The sequence below is a fragment of the Mirounga angustirostris genome, unplaced genomic scaffold (assembly GCF_029215605.1).
Source record: "Mirounga angustirostris isolate CCGP_5_RB_7025 unplaced genomic scaffold, mMirAng1.0.hap1 SCAF_6, whole genome shotgun sequence".
Classification (NCBI taxonomy): Eukaryota; Metazoa; Chordata; class Mammalia; order Carnivora; family Phocidae; genus Mirounga; species Mirounga angustirostris.
In genome coordinates this window covers 116,620,738-116,645,308 of record NW_026991714.1, presented here as the reverse complement: position 1 = coordinate 116,645,308, position 24,571 = coordinate 116,620,738, and the positions used below count along the sequence as shown (strand labels likewise).

Below are 24,571 nucleotides of genomic sequence, written 5' to 3'. Positions count from 1 at the left end.
AAGCGTCTGGCAAGGGCATAGGCAGCAGAGCCGGGAAGGTGAGCCCTATCCACACCTCAGCCAGGCTGTGGTGGCCAAGACTGGTTTGGAAGGCAGGGCCCCAGGGCACGGGGGCCCGGAGCCGACAGCCACAGCCTCCCCCTGCACACACAGGCATCCAGGAGCATCTCAGGCCGAAGCCTCTGCTGCCTGCCGTACTGGGACTCTGCCCTCAACCCTGGCATCATGAAGCTGCAAATGTTCTGGACTGGTCTGGAATACACCTGCCGGCTCCTGGGCATCACCACGGCTGCAGGTAAGACCCCGCCTCCCAGCTGCAGTCCCCGATGCACTGGGCACAGCAGACAAGGCTGTTCAAGGGGTGGGGGCCAGCCGGCTGGGGACAGATGGACACATCTGGCCACATCTGCCCTCACTTTTCTTCCCGATGCTTCAAGAAACACTGCTCTGCAGGGCAGCGGCAGGTGCAGTGGGATGAGCCTGGGTGAGGGCACCTGGTGCTGAATCTCCCCTTGGCAAGCCACCACCCATGTGACCTTGGGAGCCCTCAGTGTCCTCATCTGGAAAATGAGTAGAGAGGGTCTGCCTTACCTCCTTGAGGGCTGTCATGAGGTGGAAGTGAGAGCCGAAGCTGAAGGTATGAAAGACCAGGCAAATGTGAGAATCGGATGCCTCGCTGTTTAGCTACGAAGATGGCCAACAGAGCTCATCATGTTTTACCCAAACCACAGCTCCATTTCAAGGGACGAGAATTCCCAGCACTTGGGAGAGGCCGAGCTCTAGCACTGGACGGGGAGGTCCTGGGCTTCCCTTGGCTCACTCCCACCCCATGAACAGAAAGTCCTGTAGAAAACCAGGCCCCCTCTCTGTGATCTGACCGCAAGAACACACCGTGGGTCTGGCGTAGAGGTGGTTCCCTGTGCTGGGCTCCTCTCCCTCACCCGCCTGATCACAGGACTGCTCGACCCTCAGACAGAGAGAAGCAAAGCAGCCACGATCCTGAGTTCTGCCTGCTCCCTTCCCCAGTGCAGACTCCAACCTTTAGGCCCCCACGCCCTCCACATGGTCAGGGTTGTTGAGCCTGTGTGAGAGATCACAGCTCTCAGCTCTAGGCTCCACTGTCCCTTGGGAACAAGGAAGAGACATACATTGCTCGCCAAGTCCTTCCTTGCCACTGGACAACATCCAGTATGAGTCTTGGCAACTAGGAAATGTCCCCCAGCTTGGACTCCAGCCATGCTGGTTCCAGCCCCCTCCCTGTCATTTGCTGATGTGTGACCTTGGGAGAGCCACCCAGCCCCTCTAGGATGGCACTTTCTGATCGGGACCTGCTGCCCAGGTGTTTTGGAGGATCGAAGATGCACAAACTGAGCAAAGCTCAGTGGAACTGAAGGCATAAACCTCTTGGGAGAAGCCCGCATGACCTGTTCAGAGCTCGGTAGGGAGGCTGGCCGGCGGGGTCTTCTAGTTTTAGGTCCTCAGCACAAGAAGTCAGCTGTGGGGGAAGGTCTAATGACACTCCTCCTGTTGCAAGATGGAGCACCTGAGCCCAAATAGGGGCAGCGACCTTGCCCAAGGTCACACTGCAGATCAGAGGAACAGCCGGTCTGGAGCCCAGATGCCTCAACTTTTGAAAAGGCCAGGGCTCTGGCCAAGGAACTCCTTGCTTCCCAGAGTAGGAAACCCCGCCCAGTGGACACCAGGTAGGGCCTGGAATTGCTCTGCTGAGGGCCCTGAGTAAAGGGGCTGATGGGGGAGCCCGTTCCAGCTTCCACCAGAAGCACCTTGTCACCTACATGTAAGGCAATGACTGCCAAGGCCCACAACTTCCCATCCTGGGGAGAAGAAGGTAAACCTGAATAGGGTTTCTGTGTCTGGGGTCCAAGTCCTGGTCTACCCCTGTTGATCTTGAGCCCACCCTGCTCTCCTCTGGCCCTCGGTTTCCAGATAGGCAAAATGTACCCTTCTCAGCTATCAGATAACTTGGTGATAGTTCCTGCCGCTACATTCTGCCCAGAGCTGAGGTCTGCCTCCTGTCAGGGAGCTGTTTGAAGAGATATCTATTTTTCTAATAGCCTAGCAAAAGACAGTTTAAAAGTCTGATTTATCTCAGCCCGTGGAAGGGTCTGCAGCCATACACGTGCACACACACACGTGCAAACACACACACACACACGCACTGTTCCTCTTAACCACAACTCTTATCTGTGTGTGGAGGGCCGCTGTTAATGCTGAAGACGGGCCTTCCGCCTGGTTTTGATATAGGATCCAGGCTAAAAAGAGGCTATGAGTTGCCTTTTAATGGCCAGGCTTTCCAGTAATCTTGTTGGAGATTTCTAGAGTGCTGGGAGCAAGTGGGAAGCTAGAGAGAGGGGCTTCGGTGCTCTTGGGCAAATCTCAAGTTTCTTCCAGCGTCACTAAACTCCTGGCCTGTTTCCAGTGTTTAAGATTTGCAAATTCCTTATTCCCTTAAGCCTCTTGTTGTTGAAATATCTGCTGAGAAGTCCGGGCCTCATTTACAGTAGCATTGCTACTAGAAGGGAAGTAAGACTTGATACAGAGGCTGTCATTTCACAGAAACCCCAAGAGACCTAAGGTAGCCCCTGGTCCTTCTATGAGAAGTGTAGGTTCTCCAGACGCTAGGAAAATCATGTGGCCCAAGGTTGCTCAGAGCGTCACCTGCAGAGACCAGGCAGCTGCCAATCCAGCAGCCTCTTCCCTGGATCCCCTTCTGCTCTGTAGATGGGATCTGGGACTACTAGAAGTTCTAAGGGTACCAAACCCCAGGAGACTCCGCCAGAATGGCAAGACCCAGTGGCGATGGCCTGGCTGGCTGAGTTCATCTCTTCTTCACCTCCCAGCCTCTCTGGATGAAGCTTCATCAGGATGTCCAGTGGTCCCACAGGCCAGTGCTGCCCCACTCCCATGCCCAGCCCCACACCACCAGTGGGCACACCACCAGTGGGCACTGACCACCATTGCCACTGCTAAGTAGGGGTAGACAGGCCACAAGCAGACAGCACCCAGCTGAAGTGTTTCTAAAATTAGAAAATTCTCTCCCATGAGACATTTTTTTAATGACTTTGAGCCAGTCATAAGTTTTCCAGATCATCACAGAGCTTCTCCCCAACATTTGTCTTACACTTGGTTAGCTTCACTCATTTGCATTACCTCCCTGGCATGGAAGGCTGTGTGTGTGTGTGTGTGTGTGCATGCACTGGTGTCCCTCCTGCTGAGATGTGGCTCCAGGAGTCACCTGAAGAAGCAAACACAACTGGGAACTGCACACAGATTGTGAGCACTCCACACCTTCCCTTACAGATGCCAGACACCTACTGGTCTAAACCTCAAAGCAGGTTCTCACTGTGTCCACATAAAGGCAGGGCCATGACATCCTGAGTTAGAGACTCAGGCCCCAGAGGATGCTCGGCCCTGTGATTTATTGTCACTACAAACCAACGATCAGAAAAGGGAAGCTGGGAAGTGGGTTTTACTGACATGAGAGCACAGACAGGCGTCTGTCTCACAGGACTGGTCCCCATCCTTGTTCTTAGAGAGCAGGATTGGCTTCCCTTTGACCTCCCACAATTCTCTTAATCACTGAGAGAGAATCTCCATGCACTTCCTCACCACTCCTCGGCTCCAGCCCCAAGTCTGTGGGGAAGAGAATGGAAAGAGCCCACTGGTTCGGCCCTTTGTTGAGACCCCCGCAACTTTCCTCAGAGCAAGGAGGCTCAAGATTGAGGCTTCTCACTGCCAACGCTTGAGGGCTTTCTTCACTCTTCCAGCTCTACCCTGGGGTAACAGCTGATAAGGAACATTATTTGAGTATTTACTGTGAGCCAAGCTCTGTGCTACATGATTTAAATGTAGTATTTCCTTTCACCGTCATAACTACCGGGTGAAGCATCATCATGCTCATCGTCACCGCCACTGTATGTGGGGGGAAACTGAGGCTTGGTGAAACAACTTGCTCAGGGTTCCACAACCAGGAAGCAAAGAGGCAAGATTCTAACTGAGACCTTTCTCTTAATCAGTGTGTCCTCCACCTAAATCAGGCTAAAGGACATGTCTTTCTATGGCTTGGCAACCCCAAGATGCAGGATACAAAACACAGAGAGGGTACCAAAGAGGTTTGTCTGAGGCCATACCATACACAGGCTCAGGCAATTGGGGTCATGGTGAGGTTGGGCACAGTTACACCAAAGCATAGTAAGCATGACCAAACACTTCCTAAATCTAAAGACTCTGATATTTGATCCAGATGCTCATTTTCTCTCTCTGAATAATTGCCGTGTAGACTTTGACTGGCACTACCATAACCATCCAGCCAAATCCACTCCTGGACCTCATCAGAGGACAGACAAATCTGCTCCCATTTCCAGAGGGAGCTATCACAGCAGGACCTTCCATTTATGGGTCTGGAGATGCGCAACTGACAACAGTAAGAGAAAGTCCTAATCTTGCTAAAGCCCCATCAGTGTCTATGAGGGCCAAATGCTGATCTTAGACCTATTTTACCAACGAGGAAACTGAAGCTCAAAATGTCCAGGTAGCTTGGCATGGGTCGCACAGCCACTAGACAGCCACTACCTCCCTGGTATTAGAGGTCCAGTCTGCCCACTCACAGGGCAGTGATGCAGTGGCGCATCCAGGGGCTAGCAGCATACTGCTCCAAAGAGAAGGGCACCACACAGCCCACAAGGAAATGGGCTGGCATTGAGACAAGGCCATTTTGAATGAGCCCCGTGTGTCAGGCTAATGTGCTCTTTCTCACAAATCAATGATTTTAGATCAACCTGGAATCACTTAGGGGTTTTGTTTTGTTCCAGGTTTTTGACCCATTAACCTCTTCTCTACATAAAGGACAGAGCCACATTCCCAACAGCTCCACTGCTTGCCAATACTCAGTTCAAAATGGAGATTTGGCTTATAAATATAGCCTTAAGACAAAAGAAGCATTTAAACCCAGATGTTCTCATTACTTTTTAAAGAGTGCTAAAGAGTACAGCAAATGCATAGTTTGACCTTAGCCCTATCAAAGCCTTCAAAAAAAAAAAAAAAAAACAAAACACTAAACTAATGCTTCTGAGACAACCATCTTGGGCCCTCCATGCTAATTTCCATCCTTCTTAAATGTGGATCCCCGTGACCATCTCCTGCCATCTAAGGAAGCTTCATGCACTTAAACATGTCCACAAGTGGATTTATTACCCAAGCAAGACCACATTGTTTTCAGATCCTCCAAATGGATGTTGACTGTTTTTCTTTTCTGATCTGATTGTCCGAATGAGTAGATGAAATATCCCTACCTCTGTTCCACACTTTTACCACTGAAAGATCATAGGATTTGGTTCAAACACTTTTTCTTTACTTCCTTATGCTTGTATCTTCCTTAGATTTAGAGCAAGAAATCTGTAACTCCATTTAGGACTCATTTATTCAGCAAATATTTGCTGAGTTCCCACTTTGTGCAATGTAGACACATAGATTAGGATAGTGTGACCCCTCCCTGAGAGAAGCACATGGTCTGACCAAGGAAACAAGCCAAAAATTACACATTCTAGCACGACGCTCTGCAGTGTAGAGTTTGGAGGGGTGAATTTGTGTCCTTCTCTACTAATTACTAGGTGTGTGACTTTAGGCATGTTACCTAACCACTTTAAACCTCAGTTTTTTTACCTATGAAATGGGGATAATGAGTGTATCTACCTTCTGGGGTTGTGAGCATTCAACAAAACAATGACTAAAGCAGAAAGCTGCCTGGCACATAGATTCTCAGTCAGTGCTGGTTAATTTTTAGAGGAATGTGTAGAACCCAGGGACTGTATAGCATGAGTGATGGGCTCTTCCTATGAGATGGAAAAAGAAGGAAGACCAGAGGAAAGGAACATGGCAATCTATGACCCTTGAAACTGCAAAGTGAGGAAGGAGTTAGAATGTGAAGTCTTCTACTGAGTAACCTTTGCCTTCACATTTTGAGGTTGGGTCATTAGGATCAGCCCACAGGAAATTGGTTATTTCTATACTACATGTAGTGACCAAATCAGAAGGAAGATGGTAGCCTCATTTTTTTTAAGGGCTGACAATTCTCTTAAAATTGTTCTTAGTTCTGAACAACCATCTGAAGAGGGCTATTATCCAAAAAGGATTGTTCTTATATACAAGTGGCAGATGCTGAGGAGAGAGAGCCTTCCGTAGGCTCCCCCTGAACCTTCCTAGATTACAGAGGCCAGGAGAAGGTCTGATGAAGAAACATGGGTTATGTGGCATGGATGGAGAGTACCCAGAGATATGGTCATTTTTTCTGGCACCAGGAAAGCTGTCATGCAGAAGGGTGAGCAGATGCATTCTTTTTGAATGTGAGAAAGAATAAGAAGCAAATACCGGGGCACCTGGGTGGCTCAGTCAGTTAAGCGGCTGCCTTCGGCTCAGGTCATGATCCCAGGGTCCTGGGATCGAGCCCCACATCGGGCTCCCGGCTCAGCAGAGAGCCTGCTTCTCCCTTTCCCTCTGCCTGCCGCTCGACCTACTTGTGCTCTCTATCTCTCTGTCAAATAAATAAATAAAAAATATCTTTAAAAAAAAAAGAAGCAAATACCTTGGGCAAATACTTTGACCTGAAATTAAGACCTAGAAGAAATCTCCCCTATAAGTCCTTACAAGAAAGATGCTATTCTGTGTTAGAGGCAATATCCTCAACAGTATCAGTGAACCCTGCAGGGCTATAAATGATGTCATCACCAAAAGTAGCATATCGGCATACCATCTCTGCTACAGAAACTTTCCTGAAGTCTGAAAAGGAAGGGGTACTTTTCAACTCATTCTCTAGAACTAGCATTGCTCTAATACCAAGACCAGATGAAAGCAATAAGGAAATTACAGACATATATCCCTCAAAACACAGATGTAAAAGTCCAAAGAATGTTTTAGCAAATCAAAAAAATAAATGTCAAGGGGATAGTATATCATAAACAAGTGAAACATTAAGGTTGCTTTAATATTTGAAAATCAATTAATATAACTGACCTTGTTAATGAACTAAAAAAAAGCTTATATTATTATAAAAATAGGTACAGAGAAGGCATTTGACAAAATTCAACATTATTTCATGACAAAAACTATCATCAAACTGGAAAGAGAAGAAAACTTTCTCAGCCTATAAAGAGCATCTGCCAAAAAACCCTACAGCTACTTAGAAGTAAAAGATCAAATGTTCTCCTAAATTAGTAACAAGACAAGGATGTCCACTATCACCATTTCTAGCCAGCATTGTATTAAAGATTCTAACCAGTATAATAAGACAAGAGAAAGAAATAAAATGCATACAGATCAGCAAGGAAGAGGAAAAACTTGTTATTCACAGATGACATGGTCATCTATGGAAAATCTGATGGAATCTACAAGAAAAGCTACTGGAACTAATAAAGGGTTTAGTAAGTTGCAGAAGACAAAATCAATATACAACAAACAATCATATTTCTATATTCTAGCAACAAAAAATTAGAAAATGAAAAAATTTAGATATAATTTATAATAGCATCAAAAATATGAAATACTTGGGGATAAATCTGACCCCAAAAGTGTAAATAAAAACCTGTACACTGGAAACTAAAAAAAAAAAAAAAAATGCTGATAGGTAGTAAAAAGGCCTAAATAAATGGAGAAATATATCCTGCTCATGGTCAAAAGACTCAACAATGTTTAGATGTAAATTCTTCCCAAAACTGCTGTACAGTTTAAATGCAATCCCAGTCAAAATCCCAACAGAGTTTTTTCTAAAACTTGAAGCCTGTTTCTAAAATTCACATGGAAGTGCAAAGGTCCTAATATAACCCAAACAATTTTGTAATCAAAGAGCAAAGGACATTAACACTACCTGATTTTAACACTTATTATAAGCCTACAGAAACCAAGACAATACAGTATTGACACAAAGAAAGACAAGTAGATTAATGGAACAGAATAGAGTCCAGAAATAGACCTATACATACATAAACAACAGACTTTTAACAAAAGTACAGAGACAATTTAGTGTAGAAAGAATAACTTTCAACAAAGGGTACTGAACAATATCCATTTACCAAAAGATGAATGTCTATCTATACCTTGTACCATACACAACAAAGACTAAAATGGATTATAGACCTAAATGTGAAACCTAAATGATAAAACTTTTATTTTTTTTCTAAAGATTTTATTTATTTATTTGAGAGAAAGAGAGAGACACAGAGTTGGGGGAAAGAGCAGAGGGAGAGGGACAAGCAGATTCTGTGCAGAACCTGGAGCCCAACATGGGGCTCAATCCCAAGATCCTGAGATCATGACCTGAGCCTAAATCAAGAGTCGGACACTTAACCAACTGAGCCACCCAGGCACGCTCCTAAAACTACAAACAGGTTTATCCTGTTACCTAAAAGTAATGATAACTTTTGTAATGAGTTAGGCAGATATTTCTTATTTACAATATCAAAAGTTCAATCAGATAAAAGAACAAAATGATAAATTGTATGCCATCAAAATTAAAAACTTCACCTTTTGAAATATAATGTTAAGAGAATGAAAAAACAAGTTAACAAAGACATATGATGGCAGATAAGCCCATGAAAAGATGTTCCACATCATCAGTCATGAAGGAAATGCAAATCAAAAGTAAAATGAGATACTACTACATAAAATTAGAATGGCTTAAAATAAAGAGACTCACCATACTGAGTGCTGAATGTTGGCAAGGATGGGGAACTCTCATACACAACTGATGTTGATGTAAAATGGTGCACTCACTTTGGGAACGATTTGGCAGTTTCTTAAAAAATTAAACATATACCTACCACATGATCCAACCATTCCACACCTAGCTATTTATACCCAAGAGAAAAGAAAGCAAACATCCATACAAAAATTGTTCATGAATGTTCATAGCATCTTTATTTGTAATAGCCAGAAGCTAGAGAAAACCCGAATGCCCATCAACAGATGAGTTATAAACTACTGAAGGCATATCCATACTACTGAGCAATAGAAAGGCGTAACTACTGATACATGCTACCACATGGATAAACCTCAAAACAATTATACTGAATGAAAGTAGACAGCCAAAAAAGAGCACCTACTGTATGAGTCCATTTTTATAAACTTCTAGAAGATTTAAACTAATCTCTAGTGACAGAAAGCGGATCAATGGTTGTCTGGGCGTGGACGGAAGTGTGGGAAGGTAGTATTACAAGGAAACAAGGACCATTCTGCTTTCTGTGTCCCTCATGTTCTGGCAGGTTGGCTCAGGCAGATGTGCATGATAATGGCAGAGGCAGGAGAGAGCAGGCCCTATTCAGGAACCCATTTCATATCTTTGCTTGCATGACACCTGATAACATCCTCTTGCCCAAAGCAAGTCACATTGCTGAGCTCAGATTCAAGGGGTGGGGAAACAGACTTCACTTTAGTGTGGGGGACTGCAAAGTCACATAACAAAAAGTGTAGACACAGACAGGGGCATTATTGCAATCTACCACAAAGCCTTCTACAAGGCCAATTAAAATAGACCTCCTTGCTGGTCAACTTTGGTCTATAACTCATGTTTAGAGAATCAAGTTTAGAGAATCCAAATTGGTGCACTCTCTTGCCTTCAGGAAATTCTCCCCACACAGGCTTGTGGGAGGTGTGAGGGGTACTGAGGGCCATGCTATACTCTAAAATCTCTTCTACTTGAATATCTAGAATTTTCTACTATAAAATCTTAGCCTTTTCTCACAGTGTCTCTGAACCCTGGCTCATATGTATCAGCTGAACACCTCTCAACATATAGGTAAAACTTCCTGTCATGCTTAGACTCTGCCACAGCTTCTCCCGACCTAAGAAACCTACAGCTACTACCTTCTTATCTCAATGGATTCTTAGCAACTGGCTCCAACATCTTCATGTTCTTAGAAATGGTACAAATCTAGCTTTTACCTCTATAACCAGCCATGACCCTTTTAGAACCTAAACCATCCCCAGCCATTGTCATCAGCTGGTACTTCCTTACCTGAGACATCCTTACAGACCCTAAGACCAGTAGGAGACACACCATACTTGAGGCTGAAGAGGACCAATAATTGTAACAGGGTGAGTTATGAGGCTGGGATGTGGCCGCCAGGATAGCCCCTCAGCAGTCAGCACCACGGACAGGCCACATCCCCTGGAGCACATGCGCCGCAAGCCCTTGGCATCCCTCGCGGGTTGCACAGAGGACATGACACAAGAGATGTTGAAGTGGATGGGGTTTTGGACTATTGATATCCCAATCAGGCCTGCAGAAGGGACCTAAGACAGGAAAATCAATGAACAACCATCGGTGTATAGAGAAGAGCTCTTTAGCCACCATAAAAATGTGTATTAATGGAAGGAAAGGATGAGAATAAACCCTCTCCTCCCCCTTGAGAGTGTTTGCCTCTCTCAGGCAGGAGCAACCTTCCTCTCCTGATAATTCTATTAGCCATCATCTACATTTGCACAACCCTCGATAATTTACTAAGACTGAATGTTCACAGCCATTTATGCATGCTTTTATTATCCCCATTTTCTGGAAGAGGAAGCAGATGAGAGAGTGATGATTTGCTTGAGGAACCAGCACTCAGCTTTCCTGATTGAGCCTCACGTTCTCTCTGCTACAGCACAGCACCCTCGCAGTTTCCACCCACACTCTGAGACCAAAGCTTCAGGACGCCCAGGAGGATGCAGAGAAGGTGGTGTGCCACGGGGCCTCAGTCCAGCACCTCTGGCCCTGCTAACCTGAACTAGAACAAGCCACTCAGGAAGGCTACTCAGAAGAAAGCCCTGGCCCCTGGGAGAAGAAAATGCTGTGCTTCGGCCCAGACAGGGGGGACAGAGACTAGAGGGAAGGGGACAAGGTGAGGAGTCCAGGCTTGTCCACAAATGCTTGTGGAGGAAGGGCTGACTCTAACCGGCACCAAGTAAGCAGCCCCCCGGGGTGCTGTGCAGGAGCAGTGAGACAGAAGGGGCAGACTGTACCAGGGTGGGCTCCTAACGTGGTTCTGTGGGCCTGGGTCGAGGAGTAACAGGACCCTGAGGGACAGATAACAGGGAGGGACGGAAGGAGTCGACGGGCCGCTTCATGGTGGTATTATAAAAGTACTTACATTGCAGCTCTGCCCGGCACCCCTCCCACCTGCAGTGCAAAAACCAACACAGCTAGGAATCAAGGCTGTCCTTGGGGACAATTTTCTTCTTACGGAGAATTGATTATAATGAAGCCCTGATTCTGGGGACATGTCTGACATTCATTTCCACCGTCAAACTGTTGGCTCCTCTGTCTCCATGCCCAGCTCTGGGAAAAGGCCTCAGGGTCATTTGTGTGAGTGAATTGTGGATACCGGTTGCCCATGGCACACTGAACTAGAGCCCTGCGAGGGCGGAGTATCAGAGCTACCAGCCAGGCTAGCTGGTACAGAGGAAGGGGGACCAGAAGGACAGACCAGATTCCACGAGTAGTTTAGAGGCTCCCAAACCCTGGGCCAAGAACATCTCCAGATGCCAGGGTAGGAGGCACTCATTCTCGTGATCACAAAGGGGCCAATGCTACACACTGCATGGCCCTGGGAGTGAACGCCTCCTTACATGGAGGTTCAGTGCCTCTTTAAATTTGGGGTGTCCCTCTCTAAATTTAGGGTGAGCACCTTCTTGAGCTTAGAGTGAGCACCTCTTTAAATTTTGTGCCCAGGTGCCCTGCTCACCTCTCCCTCGTCCAGTCTCTGCCAGATGCCATAACTTCTCTGTGTCTTACAGACAGCCCTGCCTAACTCTGGAAACCTGGCAGAGTTCCTAGGGCCAATTCCACAAAGCCTATTCTCATCCATGGGGTCGACAGGAGGCCTCTGAGAGAGCAGGTGGTCTATCTGTATAGTCCTGGAGAGGCAGACATGCAGGAGACAAGATGACCAAACCTCTTCTCACATACCAGTCCCATTTTTCACCTAACACTCCTTCCAATTTAAGGCCACACATTATGCTCATTTCCTGGCTTCTGAAATACCCCAGTTCTGGAACCTAGTCCCCTGGAAAAACATTTAGGAAACTCCAGACCGTCAGTCAAACCATCTTGGAGTCCTGTATCTCTGTCACATGAACTCTGGTGCCTTCCAAAGTCAGCTTGTTCCCCCCACAGTTCAGTGAGAACAGCAGGCTAGGAGCTTCCATGGCAACGGCCATGGAACTTACTCTCCTCCCTAGCACTTATCTCCCCAGAGGTCTCCTGGGCTTCTGAACATCACACCAGTTGCCATGACTCTGCGGTTGTCCGGGGTGAGTACTGGATGCAGTTCACAAAATTCTCCTGCATTAGAGGGTCTCAATTTTTGCTTTCCTCACTTTTTCCACTGGGAATCTTTGTGAAATGAATCTGTAGAGGGAGCTGCTTTAGATGAGGCAGAGCCTCACCAATCCTGCATGAAATCCTAAGATAGGATACTGCCAATAGGATTCTACAGCCTAAAAGAAGTCCCCAGACACCACCCCACTCCTAGGAGACTGCATCTCCCAGGCTGTGCCTGAATTTAAGCAGGGGGAGAGGTGCTGCAGGACCTAGGAGCCCACTAGTTGGCTTTCTGACAACCAAGCTGGCGACCAGTGAGAAGGGCCAGAGGCCCAAGGGGCTTTGGGGGCACGCTCCCTGCTGAGAGTCAGAATATAGACCAGACCAGACACAGGGACTTCTGGGCCAAAAATCTCAGGTAGTTAAGAGGATAGGATAAGCTGCTTTTCCAATTATCTGTGGCCTCATAATAAAACCACTCCAAACTTTAGTGACCTAAGGCTACATCAATTTTATTATGCTTGAAATGTTGTGGCTCAGGAATTCAGGCAGAGAACAGTAGAGACAGCTCATCTCAGCTGCATGAGGGCTGAGATCTCAGGTGGGGTGGCTGCCATGGCTCTTTACTTCTGACTGTTGGTTTAGCTCATCTGTTCTTCTCCGCTTCGTACCTGCTGGGGCTGGGATGTCATCTAGAAGCTCCCTCACTGACACGTCTATGCCTGATGGAGAGGGCTGAGCCAGCGGGGCGCTGACCATGAATCTCTCTTTCTCTCTCTTTGTCTTTCTCTTTCTCTAGCATTCTCTCTACATGGCTCACTTGGGCTTCCTCACACATGGTGGTCTCAGGAGCATCAGACTTCTTACAAGGGGGGTGGCTACCCCCAGAACAAGCATTTGAAGAGGGCTGGGTGGAAGCTTTTGTGAATCAGCAGTGTAAGTCTGTATCTTTCTACTGGGCAAGCAGGTCACTAAGACTAGCCCACATTCAAGGGGAGGGGAATGAGACTCCACCTCTTGATGAGAGGAGTTGCAAAGAGTTGCTGGGCAGCTTCCATCAGTGCAGCCTACTGTAACAAAGAAACCCCAAATTGCATTGCCATAATTAGGGCCATCTCTCTCACCTAACAGTGTTAAGTACATGGGAGTCAATTCCCATTTTCTGCCAGAGAGCCCAGCAATTAGCTTACCAGGTCCGGTCTCTGGGAGTGTAGCTGCCCCAGGGATCAGCAGGAATATCTTCACAAGGAGACCATTCCTGGCTCACTTACCTTAGTCATGGCAACTGGTGTGATGTTCAGAAGCCCAGGAGACCTCTGGGGAGATAAGTGCTAGGGAGGAGAGTAAGTTCTCGAAAAAGCAGGTCTAATGCCCAGGGTACTTCTCTGCACCCGGACTGTGGGGATGGGATTTTCCCCCAGCACCACAGGGCACAGCTTTCTCAGTGGACTTGGCTCCCTCGGAGGGGTAGGGGGAAGTTGCAAGGTGCAAAAAGACTTGAGGGTGTGGGCCCAGGAAGCCATACTTGTCACTGCTCCAGGGCAGAACCTGTGACCTTACCCAGTTTCAGGAACTACACAGAGAAGCCCACAGAACCACGGCCACAGCAGCCCCAGACGCTCATTCGTGCTGCCCCATGCTCCCAGCCTCCCCTTGCCTTCCTTGTCTGTGGAGCTGTCCTCGGTTCCCAGACAGAATGGAGCTGCACTCAGCCTGCAGGCAGGGTGCCGGGGCCTCTTCCCACCCTCCACAGCTCTTCACTTCCAGGTTGCACGACAGTCGGCCCAAGCTCCAGCGCATAGTTCCTTCGCAGAGCCTTGCTTTGCCCAGGCCCAGCATTCGGGATGTGCCATAAACGAGGGTGCAGGCTGATCGCTGGGGACTTTGGCCCTGGCCTACCAGAACTCTTGGGTTGCTGGGCAGAACTGCCCTGGGCAAGGAGATTGGGCTGTGGCGACTTCTGACATTCAGAAGAGAACTCTGCTCAGCCTGAGGGCCCCTCGCCAGAGGCCTCGGGTGAGGGGCGGTTGGACAGTCACCACACTCACCCGCAGCTTAGGCACCAAGCAGGTCCCTGAGGGAGTGAGATGGTCGTTTCCTGATTCTTCCTGTGGCAGACATTACAAAAATCCATTCTCAGCTGGTCCACTGCCCATTGCAACGAGGGTCTCATCCATGTGACACCCCTCCATACACACGAGCCCCCCAGGAAATGTCCTCCCCACCAGCACCATTCCCACCAGAGTCCTTCCTCTGCTGGGGGTTCCTGGGGCCCCCGGAAGTCAGTCCTGCTTCTGGCTTCCCTCTGCCCTTTCCCACCAGCATGCTGTGGGCAAGGTGCTGCACCTCCAGGGGCCTGGCTGGAATGTTTCCATAAATAACATGCGGTGGATGATTCCCACCTTTAGGGATGCAGTGCAGACTACACAAGATGCGGGGGTGGGGGGGGACGGGGCAGGGGGCTAGTGCAGCGTGCGGCACGTGCTGGGACTTCCTTGAGAGGCAGCTGGGCTGGCACACCCAGGGGGCTTCCAAACCCAGATGCCTTCTGGTCCCACGCTTCCGCCTTCCGCTACCCTGAAAAAAAAAAAAAAAATAGGCTGCAATGGCAAGGCAGGCCCTTCTCTGTGCCTGGGGAGCCTCCTCGTTGGAGCCCTCAGGCAGAACCAACCCTCCCCTCCTGAGCTCCTGTGCCTACTAGCACCCTCGTATTAAGCCGGTAAACAAGGTCACCCGGGCACACCTTCAGGAGCCACGACCAGAACTCTGCTTCAGGCCAGGCCAACAAAGGAACCAGTGGCTACCAGTGTGCTGGGAGATGGGGAGGCCTGGAGCACCCGGAGCATGGTCGCCACCTCCTATCTGCTGCTTTAACTCAGCCAAATGTCACCAAAGCCTCTTACCCTGTAGCCCGAGGTCAGGTCGCTCTCTAAATGCCAGTCTGAACTTGTCACTCAGCCTCCCCAAAACACTCAAGGCCCTCCCTGCCCATCCTGTGGAGGCTGATATTTCAAGAGCCACTCTCAGGCCTCTGCCCACAGGGACGGCCCAGCAGCCCCTTCTGTGCTAAGTGCTTACCCATGGTTACCAAGGGAAGAACACACAAAATGGGGATTCCAACCCAGCTCTCTCTCTTCTCTGCTGTTTCATCGATTTGTTTTTTTAACTGCAAACCAGGGCTGCCACTACAGCATTCCAAGAATGCCCCTTTGACTATAGACCTTTTGTTTCCATCAAAAAGCATCAGAATAACTCTCCACATGCCAAACAAATCAGGGAAAAGGTCTGGGTTCCCGAGACCCTTTCCTGCCACCTGCTGGTCACTCGCCGCAAGGCCATGCAAATCTCCAAAGACTGCCCACGGGAACATGAGCAAGGGACTGAGCACGTGTGAGGTGCTCGGCATCAGTCAGCTGATTGAATCCCTATAACCATTATGTGCAAGAGGGATAAGGAGGAATCTGAGGCTCAGAGAGATTGAGTGACTCAGCTGTTAACTGGCAGGTGTGAGACTGAAATGCTGGAATGACCTAGGTTGGTAGGTTGGTTTTGCCTATGTTCTCTGTGCCTCAGTTTCCCCTCTGTAAAATGAGAATAACATAATACTTTCACCTAGGACTGTTGTGATGATTTAAAAAGTTAATACATGCTAAGTGCTGAGAACAGGACAGGATACAGAGTGAAAACTAAATAGATAAGCATTTGCCTAAATAATACTAGCACCCTCATATTAAACATGGTGGAGACAGCCATGGCAATGAGGGTCTCATCCATGTGACACCCCCCATACGCATGAGCCCCCCAGGAAATGTCCTCCCCACGAGCACCATTCCCACCAGAGTGGAGACAGCCAGGAGCCAGCAAGTCTGGAAAGCTGGGTCCAAGACAATATTCACCCTGGACAAACGGAAGGTCAGGTGCTTGAGCACAAATACCAACTGCCAAGAACGGGTAAGAAGGAGGACGAAGCCGATCAGCTTCTTGTGTCAGAGCAAACCCCAGGGGCTTAACCAGCACTGGGTCCAAAGCAAGGAGCCAGGATTGTGTGATACAGCCACCAAACAAGCAAGTGAAAATGGGGTCACAGAAACAGCTAGAACAGTGATCTGGGGAGGTCCCACCCACGGCCAAGCACTGAACCCAGACACACGGCACATACGGGTATGGCCTGCAGGACAGTGAGGACCCTTGAAGCCATGACATGTGGAGGACAGCTGTGGAGCAGAGGGGCTGGTGACCTGTGAGCATGAGCTCTCTGTGGTGGCACGACCAATGTGGGCAGAGAAGGAAAGGCATCTGTGCTCTGGGGACTGGAGTAAAAGACCTCTGGGGTTCTGCCTGAAACCTCTCTGGTTTCCAGAGACCAATCCAGAAGGCTCCCTGCTCCCTTGCATTTTCCCAGCCACCAATCCCTGTGCCACGTGGAGAAGAGCCTATCCTAGCTCTCAGTCCCCAGGGAGAAGGCTCACTCCCCAGCCAGGGAACCTTCCACAGGGCCGCCATGTGGCTGGAGCACCCGGGCCCACTCTCCCCTCTCCTCTTCCCCTCTTAGTGTTGATCGGCGTGGGCACTGAGACCTTCCTCCAGGGGCAGTTCAAAAGCCTGGCTTTCTATCTGCTGTGAGTATGTGCGCATGTGCCCTTCCCTGCCTGCACGTTCTGCTTTGGCTCACCCCGAGTCTGTCAGACTAACACAGAGCAGCCCCCACCCCTTTCCCATGCTAACTCCATCACATCCCTCAGGTGGAAGAAGTAGAGGGGGCTTCTAGGATAGTCTCTGGTTTGGGCAGGGCTTTGGTCAGATCACCCCATAAATCAGTTATCCTTCCATCCATCCACCTACACACCCATCCTCCCACCCATCCATCCATTCATCCGTCTGTCTGTCTGTCCACCCATCCAGCCCGCCAGCCAGCCAGCTACCAGCCAGCCAGCCAGCCATCTATCCACCCATCTATCTTTTCAATCATCTCTTTGTTCAGCAAACATGAACTGAGTTCTTGTTTTAGAGAGAGAGGAATCAGATCCAAACACTATGTATTTGAGCCCTTCTACATGCCAAGCACAGAAAAACGATTTATTTACGTCTGTCCTTTAACTCTGACAGCACCGGAGAAGGGCATACTGTCCTAGTTTTTCAGATTAGAAGATTCAGAGGGAGTGAGCAGCTCAGCCCAACAAACTCATGAGCAGCAGGGCCCAGACTCAGGCCTGGGTCCATCTAGGTCCCTAGCCTCTGTCCTCTCTTCCCTGCCAACTGCCTCACAAATGCCTGCCGGCGGGGAGGACATCACTGTGCAGTGGTGGCCTGATGACAGAGGACAGCCTGGGGTTCCAGCCGGCTCTGACAACCGGCTCCTCAGCAGCCCCATCCTGAGGGACACGGGGCACCTGTGCTTTGTCCTGCGGGGTCACCAAGCCGCCTCCTCCCCGTCCACATCCATCTTCATCCCTGCCTCGCTGCCCAGGGCAGCTCTTGGATTTGCTAGGTCACCACGCCCACCGTCTCCATCCATCCTCCACCCGTCCAGCCCATTGCCACTCTGGCACGAAATTAGCCACCTAGAAACACGGGGCTGTTCCGGAACCTTCAGCCACTGCCACGGCCTCCAGACCCTATTCCTCTGCCATCTCCTGGTCTCCATTTTATTTCTTGTCACCCAACTTACACCTCAGGAGCTTCTGACTCTTTCTCAAACTCACCTACATCACCTCACCTCCAAGCCCTTGCTCATCCCGTTGAGCACCCAGGGTGACTTACCATCTACCTGGACATTCCCAAAGTCTGATATTCCTTCCTGGCATTCTGCCCTGGGAAACCTGCCCCGAGCCTGGGGCCCCCCCTGCCTGGAAGTGACTTCTCTTCGCTCTGAACTTGCTCCATGTCTTACTGAGCCTGTCCCCGGCCACCGCGCCCTGTCTCCCCGGAATCCAGAAGCCAGCCTGGCCTTCCTCCTCTCCTCCTCTCTCTACCAAGCTTACCCACAAACCTCACTTCAAGTAAGAGGTAGGTGTGATTGCCCTCCTGTAACAGGTCAGGTCCATAGCCAGTTAATGCAAACCGCGTTCTGCCCAGAACCCTGCCCCTTCCTGACTGCTCTGTCCCTGTCCCCAGGGGACACCAGGCCCCTCTGGTCACTCGGTCGTCCAGTCTAGAAGACATGATTTCCAGCCTCAGGGTCCCCCCAGCACTCGCTGTGAGCTAGTTTATGTTCTCCCTGTGCACTGCTCCACAGCCGCCCGGGATGGGAGCCCCTGACTGCCTGCCCATCCCTCCTTCACTCATCCCCACTCATTCCTCAAAGGCCATCGCAACGCCTCCCTCCTCCCTGTCTGCCGCCCTCCCTCACACACACACACACACACACACGCAGTCTCCCCTGCAGATCTCAGACTCCTGCCTCCGTGTACCCCCACACTCAGGACGTTGGTTGATTGTAGCACACCCCTGTGTCACTGTCACTCCCTCCCCTGTGTCCCCGGGACCCGGCAGGGGCCGAGGCTCAGAGCAGGCTCCCAAAGGCACTGAGCTATCATGGGCTTTCTCCTTGTTCTTCTCCACTTCTCTGCGCACCAGCTTCCTCCCCATCTTTCTCTTTCCCGCAGGGCCCCTCGCCGCCTTCCTCACGCTCGCCCACAGACAGCAGCCACACCATTGGCTGAAGGGTCTGTGTGGCTGGTGTGGCGCCCCAGGCAGAGGCTTGGTTTGTGGGATCCTGCTACCATGGCAGGGCTCTGGGCTTGGATTCACTGCCCCACCTGAGTGACCAGACCTTCCTGGCCTCAAGAGGCACAGCCTCCACAGCACCAGATGGGACACCTGGCAAGTCACTCTACTGCCCAAGCCTCAGCTTCCTCCTTGTCCCCCATCCCAGGATCTAGAAAAAGGCAATGGCCCTTGTTTTACAAAGCACGCACGCTGGTGTGCTTGTTAGGAACCTAGGCTCTGGAGTCTAAGGGCTGGGTTCAAATCTTGCGCCTGTAATTACCGTCAGTTTACAGATGAGGACGCTGATGCACAGGAAGGTCAAGCCCCTTGCCTATAGGCACACAGCTGATCAGTAGCAGGGGCAATGCCCAGGTCCCTGAGGAAACTGTGGCCCCAAGCCACCTTCTCCTGTGAGGTAGTACCCCCTTTCACTCGTTCATTCACTCCAGTGGTGTCCATGGAGCACTTAACAATAAGCCATTCCCAGAGTGCGCCTGGGCTGCAGGGAAGAATTAGGGAGGGAGCTGACGAAGGGAGTTCACAGACTGGTAACTGAGGGACCACAGTAAAACAGGGAGAAGCAAGAGGTCACCAGACAGATAAAGGAGGAAAGAGGAGTCCTTCCAAGAGGGGCTAGCTTGTGCAAAGGCCCTGTAGCTTCCTGTATAGACAGAGGACTAGGGATGTTCATGTAAGGCTTTAAAGGCATATTAAGAAATTTCAATTTTATAGGCCAGTAGGACCCTTCAATAAAACATATAAGCTCCATTCCTGAAGATTCTGATATATAAAGTCTGAGGCTGGCCCAGGAATTTATGATTTCACATCTTTCCCAGAAGATTCTGGTTGGAAGTTCCCTGGACCACACTTGGAACATGAGGAGCTTTTGAAGCAATGTGGATTGGGAAGACCACGGTCATATTCAGGTGTAAGAAGGAGCCTCAGGGCAGCCAGTGGGGATGGAGTGGAGGAACAGGAAAGGGAGAGGGGATGGCGGGGAGTTAGGGAGGCGGAAAAGGGGAGTCAAGTGCAGGGGTCAGGGGGCAGTGCCCAAACTCAGGTCATATAGGTGAGGCCAGAGACTGAACAGTGGGCAAAGAGGGAGAAGGAAAGGAGTCTGGAACAGATCCAGCCTTCAAGTTCATACAACCAAGCAGCGCATGTCATGCTAGTGAGAGTAGGTAGGATGACGGGCCTGCCAGTGGCCACACAGGGGCCGGGGTCAAGGCAGCCTCTCACCCATCTCTGGGCCTGGGCTTGCACCCCTCCACTGAAGCCCAACCCTGGCACGGAGGCAGCTCCTGGCAGATGCTGGCTGGGGGGCGGCATTAGGCCAGGAACTCCTGGTCAGTCTGTTGGCTGTATGGCCAGGAGTCCCGGATGCTGTGGGAAAACAGGCTCTGGGAGACCGAAGGGCAGATCAGATGTCTCCAGACCTCCCTTCCCTGTCTCCACCACAGGTTTATAGGAAGTGTCATCTCCGTGTGTGAAGGGGCCTACTTTGTGGCTCAGCTGCTGGCCGCCTGCTTCCAGTAAGTAGCCTCCAGAGCAGCCCTTCCACCACCTCCTAGTCCCAGACACCCCCAGATTCCTCCACCCGTGAAGCCACAGCCCACGTGATGGCCTGCTCCCAAAGCAGCTGCGGACGGGTTCCCTCTCCACCGTGCAGCCAGCCCCTGCCCAGACATGGGCTCAGGTCCCCAGGGCTCAGTGGTCCCCTTTCTCTGCTCCCAACCAGGGGAGTGGAGGGAAGCATTCACGCAGGGTCCGTTCCCACCCAGAAGCCCCCGCAGAGTCCATCCCCACCTCCAAGAATAGCCCGTAGCTGCACCTGCCATCCAAGGCACCCATGGAGAGGTGAGGACCCTGCGGAGTAAGCAGAGCTAGATTTGAGAACTGGTTCTTTTTCCTGCTAGGACCCAGGCACAAGTCAGGGGCTGCAAGGATCTCGGGAAGCCACATGGCCATGGAGGCCCATACTTGCTGTCCAGCAGTGCTCAGTTCATAGAAGCTGTCATCAGTGTGGCCAACGGCTGTCCCTGGACCACAGCTCTCAGAACCTCAACAGTTGCATCTCTAGGTAGTCAGAGAAAGAGCCAGGCCTCAAATTCAGCTGTCCCAGTACCTTGCAAGGCCATCAGCTGCCTCCCAAGGTCATCAGCCCTGAGGCAACAGGCTTCCTCCTTTCTGATGAATGGCACTGTCAAGGGATCTTTGCAACGTCTCTGGGACAGGGAGGGAGGAGCCCTGAATCCAAAGGAGCATTTCACCCCCCCTCTGGACTCCCTCCTCTCCCAGCCAGGGTCTGGTCACAAAACAATGTCCACCAGAGGGCACCAGTGAGCCATGGCCATGGTGTGTGGGAGGAGGACCGTGCTCGCGACCAGCGCGCGTCATCCTCCAGCCCCCACCACTGCCCCCAAACTAGCCTGGGCAGATCCCTGCTCCAGACCAACTCACAGGATGAAGGAGATGGACCTAAAAGGAAGCCCTTTTCTCCTTTGAAACCCGGAGGCAACACCGCTGAGGAAACCTGCTGGGCATCAGGCCTCTGCCAGGCCCATGTGTGGTCCCTGCGGGCCAGTTTAAAAAGAAGCCCCTCTGGGCTGATGCCATCTTATGCCTAAGTGAGGCTCTGTGAGCAAGGTGGAGCTGGACTCCAGCCTGTTCACTCAGGTGGCCAGGCGGCTTGTGCAGTGCACAGTCTACACAGCTGTCCCGGCCAGCTGTTTCCCATACTGCGTGCCTTCTCCACTCCACTGGGGACCTCCCAATGGGCCCCTGAGTCTCCTATTCTCCTTCCCTCTGACTTTGCTGAATTCTGGTATCATTTAGCTCCCTTCACCCCTGACAGAAAGACAGGGCAAGGCAGCCTTTCAGAAAAATTATAGGCCCTGTGGAAGGACTCAGGCAAGACCCTGGACTGTGGAACCCATGGTAAGGACTCCAGCCCCTGGGGAGAGTTCAGCCAGAGGCTACTAAAGAGAAATGGGCACAGCAGGACCCCATCCCAGCCTCACACGTTCTGGGCCTTTCTGGGTTGTTTCCCACTGCCTGCTAATCCTGGACTCCCTCCCGCCAGGTGTCGACCAGAGTCCCTGGCCTCCAGAGCAAGGGAGAAAGCCCGTTGGCTGGGCTGCTTCCAGAAGTTCCTGGCGTACATGCTGCTGTCTGTGGCCTGCTTTCTCCACCCTGTCCTGGTCTGGCACGTGACCATCCCAGGTAGGAGCTCCGGGAGTTAGTGGAGGCAGGGAGCCCCCACCACAGGCTCCTGGGCTCTGAGCAGGAGGGGCTGAATCCCCCCACACAGGCCTCAGTAACACCAGCTCCAGGGCCCCCATGGCCCCACTGACTTCCCTGGCCTAGATCACAGGATGAGGAAGGGTCAGGCATCCTTCACGCTGATCAAGTAGCAGGAATGTCCCTTCATGTAGGTCCAGAGGCTGCACCCACAAACGGAGACCCTTCCTCCAATGCCTATGTGTGTTCAGAGCCTTCAGAGGGTGTGAGATGGTCAATTCTCTGTGCAAACCCTTCCATGTCTCCCCAGTGCCTACCCATTCAGGTCCAAACTCCTCAGCCTGGTTTTGGAAGGCATGCCGTGATGGGACCCTCAAAGCCTCATCATCTTCCCCTCCACCTCATAGACCGTGCTAGTCAGCTAGAAGCCAGGACTCAGTGCTCCCACCCCTGGGTTTTGTCCACGACCTCCTCTGCTAGTAGCCTTCTCTTCCCCGCTCCCTAGCTGTGAAAACCATGTCCCTCCTCGTGACCCGCCCAAAATGCCAGGAAGCTGACTGCTCAGGGAGACAAAGTTGAAAGGCAGAGCCTCCTCTTCCTTCCTGTGGTTTCTTTTAATGTACCTGTCATTGCATCTCAAGGCCACTCTGCACGGCCCTTGTTGGACTCCAGAGGATTCGGCATTGCCGAGGCCAGGGCGAGCCACCACCGCCCACTCCTCGGAGAGCGAGAGACGCCCAGAGGCTTCCTCTGGATAGGGCGGGTCTCCTGGCAGGAGACCCCAGAGCAGCAATCTCAGCCTGAGACAGAGGGACCTCTGGCCTGGAGACTGGGGGAAGAGGGGGCACCCAAGAGGGGGCCCCATGCCAGGCCAGCCCCACCCAATAGGATTTACACTTTCCTCCATGTTTCCTGGGGAGGCTGAGGAAGGAGCATCTCCCCACTTCTGGGAATGGAAGGAAGCCCAGTTCAGCAGCTGGAGCCCAGTATCCAAAATAGGGTACAGGCCCCACTGCAGGCATTGCAGGTCCAGCCCAACACGTGGTCCTAACACGGAGGCCAAGCATGGCAGTGAGAGGCCAGGCAGGTGGCTCCAGGGTCGGCTGTCAACAGGCGGGGGGCCTCAGGCACAGGGCCCCCTGGCTAACAATCAGGGTGAGGGCCCAGCACGGCACTGGCCCCGCTGACATCCCTTAGCCAGACACCAGGCCTTCTCCTGAATCAGAAGTGGGCGTGATGCGCAGGCTGGAGCCCAGAGGGCCTGAGCCTGCCACGGTGGCCCCTTTGGAACAGTGCGCTTGGACAGTGCTCTGTCCGGCTCCTCCCCAGCACACGTCCAGCATCCTGACCTCCCGCATCTCCTTCCAGGCTCCATGCTCATCATCACCGGCCTGGCCTACTTCCTGCTGAGCAAACGGAAGAAGAGCAAAGCCGACCCGGAGGTGCTGGCTCCCCCTGAGCGGTACACGGACCCCTCCAGCAGCACCGTGAGCACCACTGGCTCTGGGGACACCGAGCAAACCTACACCTTCCACGGTGCCTTCAAGGAGGGGACTGGCTCCCTCTTCATCCACATGAAGAGCATCCTGAAGGGGACCAAGAAGCCCAGTGCCCTCCAGTGCCCAGACACCCTGACGGAGCTGACTCTGGAGCCAGCCGACTCGCTGGTCAAGAAGAAGCAGGTGCACTTTGAAGACAGTATGGTCAGAATCATCCCGTCTCTCACTGAAGGCCTGGATGATGGGGACAGCGAGCCAGAGGAGACCACGTCTGACACCACTCCCATCATCCCTTCCCCACAAGCCCCTATCTTCCTGTCTTCTCTCACGGACGCCAACCTATTCTGAGTTGCTCATTCCAGCCTGGGGGACACTCAGCAAGGGGTCTGCAGAGATTGACGGCCCTGCCTGGAGTTTCCTGATACCTGAGGGCCCCCCAGGGAGCTTGGGGTCTTCCCAGGTCAGGGCTTCAAGGGGTGACCAGACCTCCCCATGGTAGCTAGGCTTCCGGGACCATCGAGTGGCATGGCAGGTCCTGCAGAGGCCTGGAGGAAGGCACAAACGAAGCTGTACTGCCTCAAGCCAACAGAGGTTCCTCCTTCCTGGACAGAGTGGGGAAATCCTTGTGCTTTCCCCAGAAGAGACCATCAGTCCCACTTCACATAAGGCTGCTTCAGCCCTGGAAGCCAACGGGCTTCTCTTGTTCCTGACACGAGGGCCCAGCGCTCAGCAAGGGCTCCTCGGCCATCCCGTCTCTGATGCAACAACCCGGCTCTCAACAATCCCAGGGATGTGTTGGCTACTTGAGCAGCTC

At 51.4% G+C, this 24,571-nt stretch overlaps 1 protein-coding gene across 1 annotated transcript; it reads left to right on the top strand.

Moving 5' to 3' along the window:
- The first annotated feature begins 225 nt into the window (after positions 1-225).
- TMEM72 (transmembrane protein 72) lies at positions 226-24,112 on the top strand. The gene is made up of 5 exons (XM_045876265.2): positions 226-295; positions 16,863-16,929; positions 20,479-20,550; positions 22,101-22,240; positions 23,627-24,112. The coding sequence occupies exons 1-5, from the start codon at positions 226-228 to the stop codon at positions 24,103-24,105; spliced, it is 828 nt and encodes a 275-aa protein (XP_045732221.1). The 3' UTR covers positions 24,106-24,112.
- The last annotated feature ends 459 nt before the right edge of the window (positions 24,113-24,571 follow it).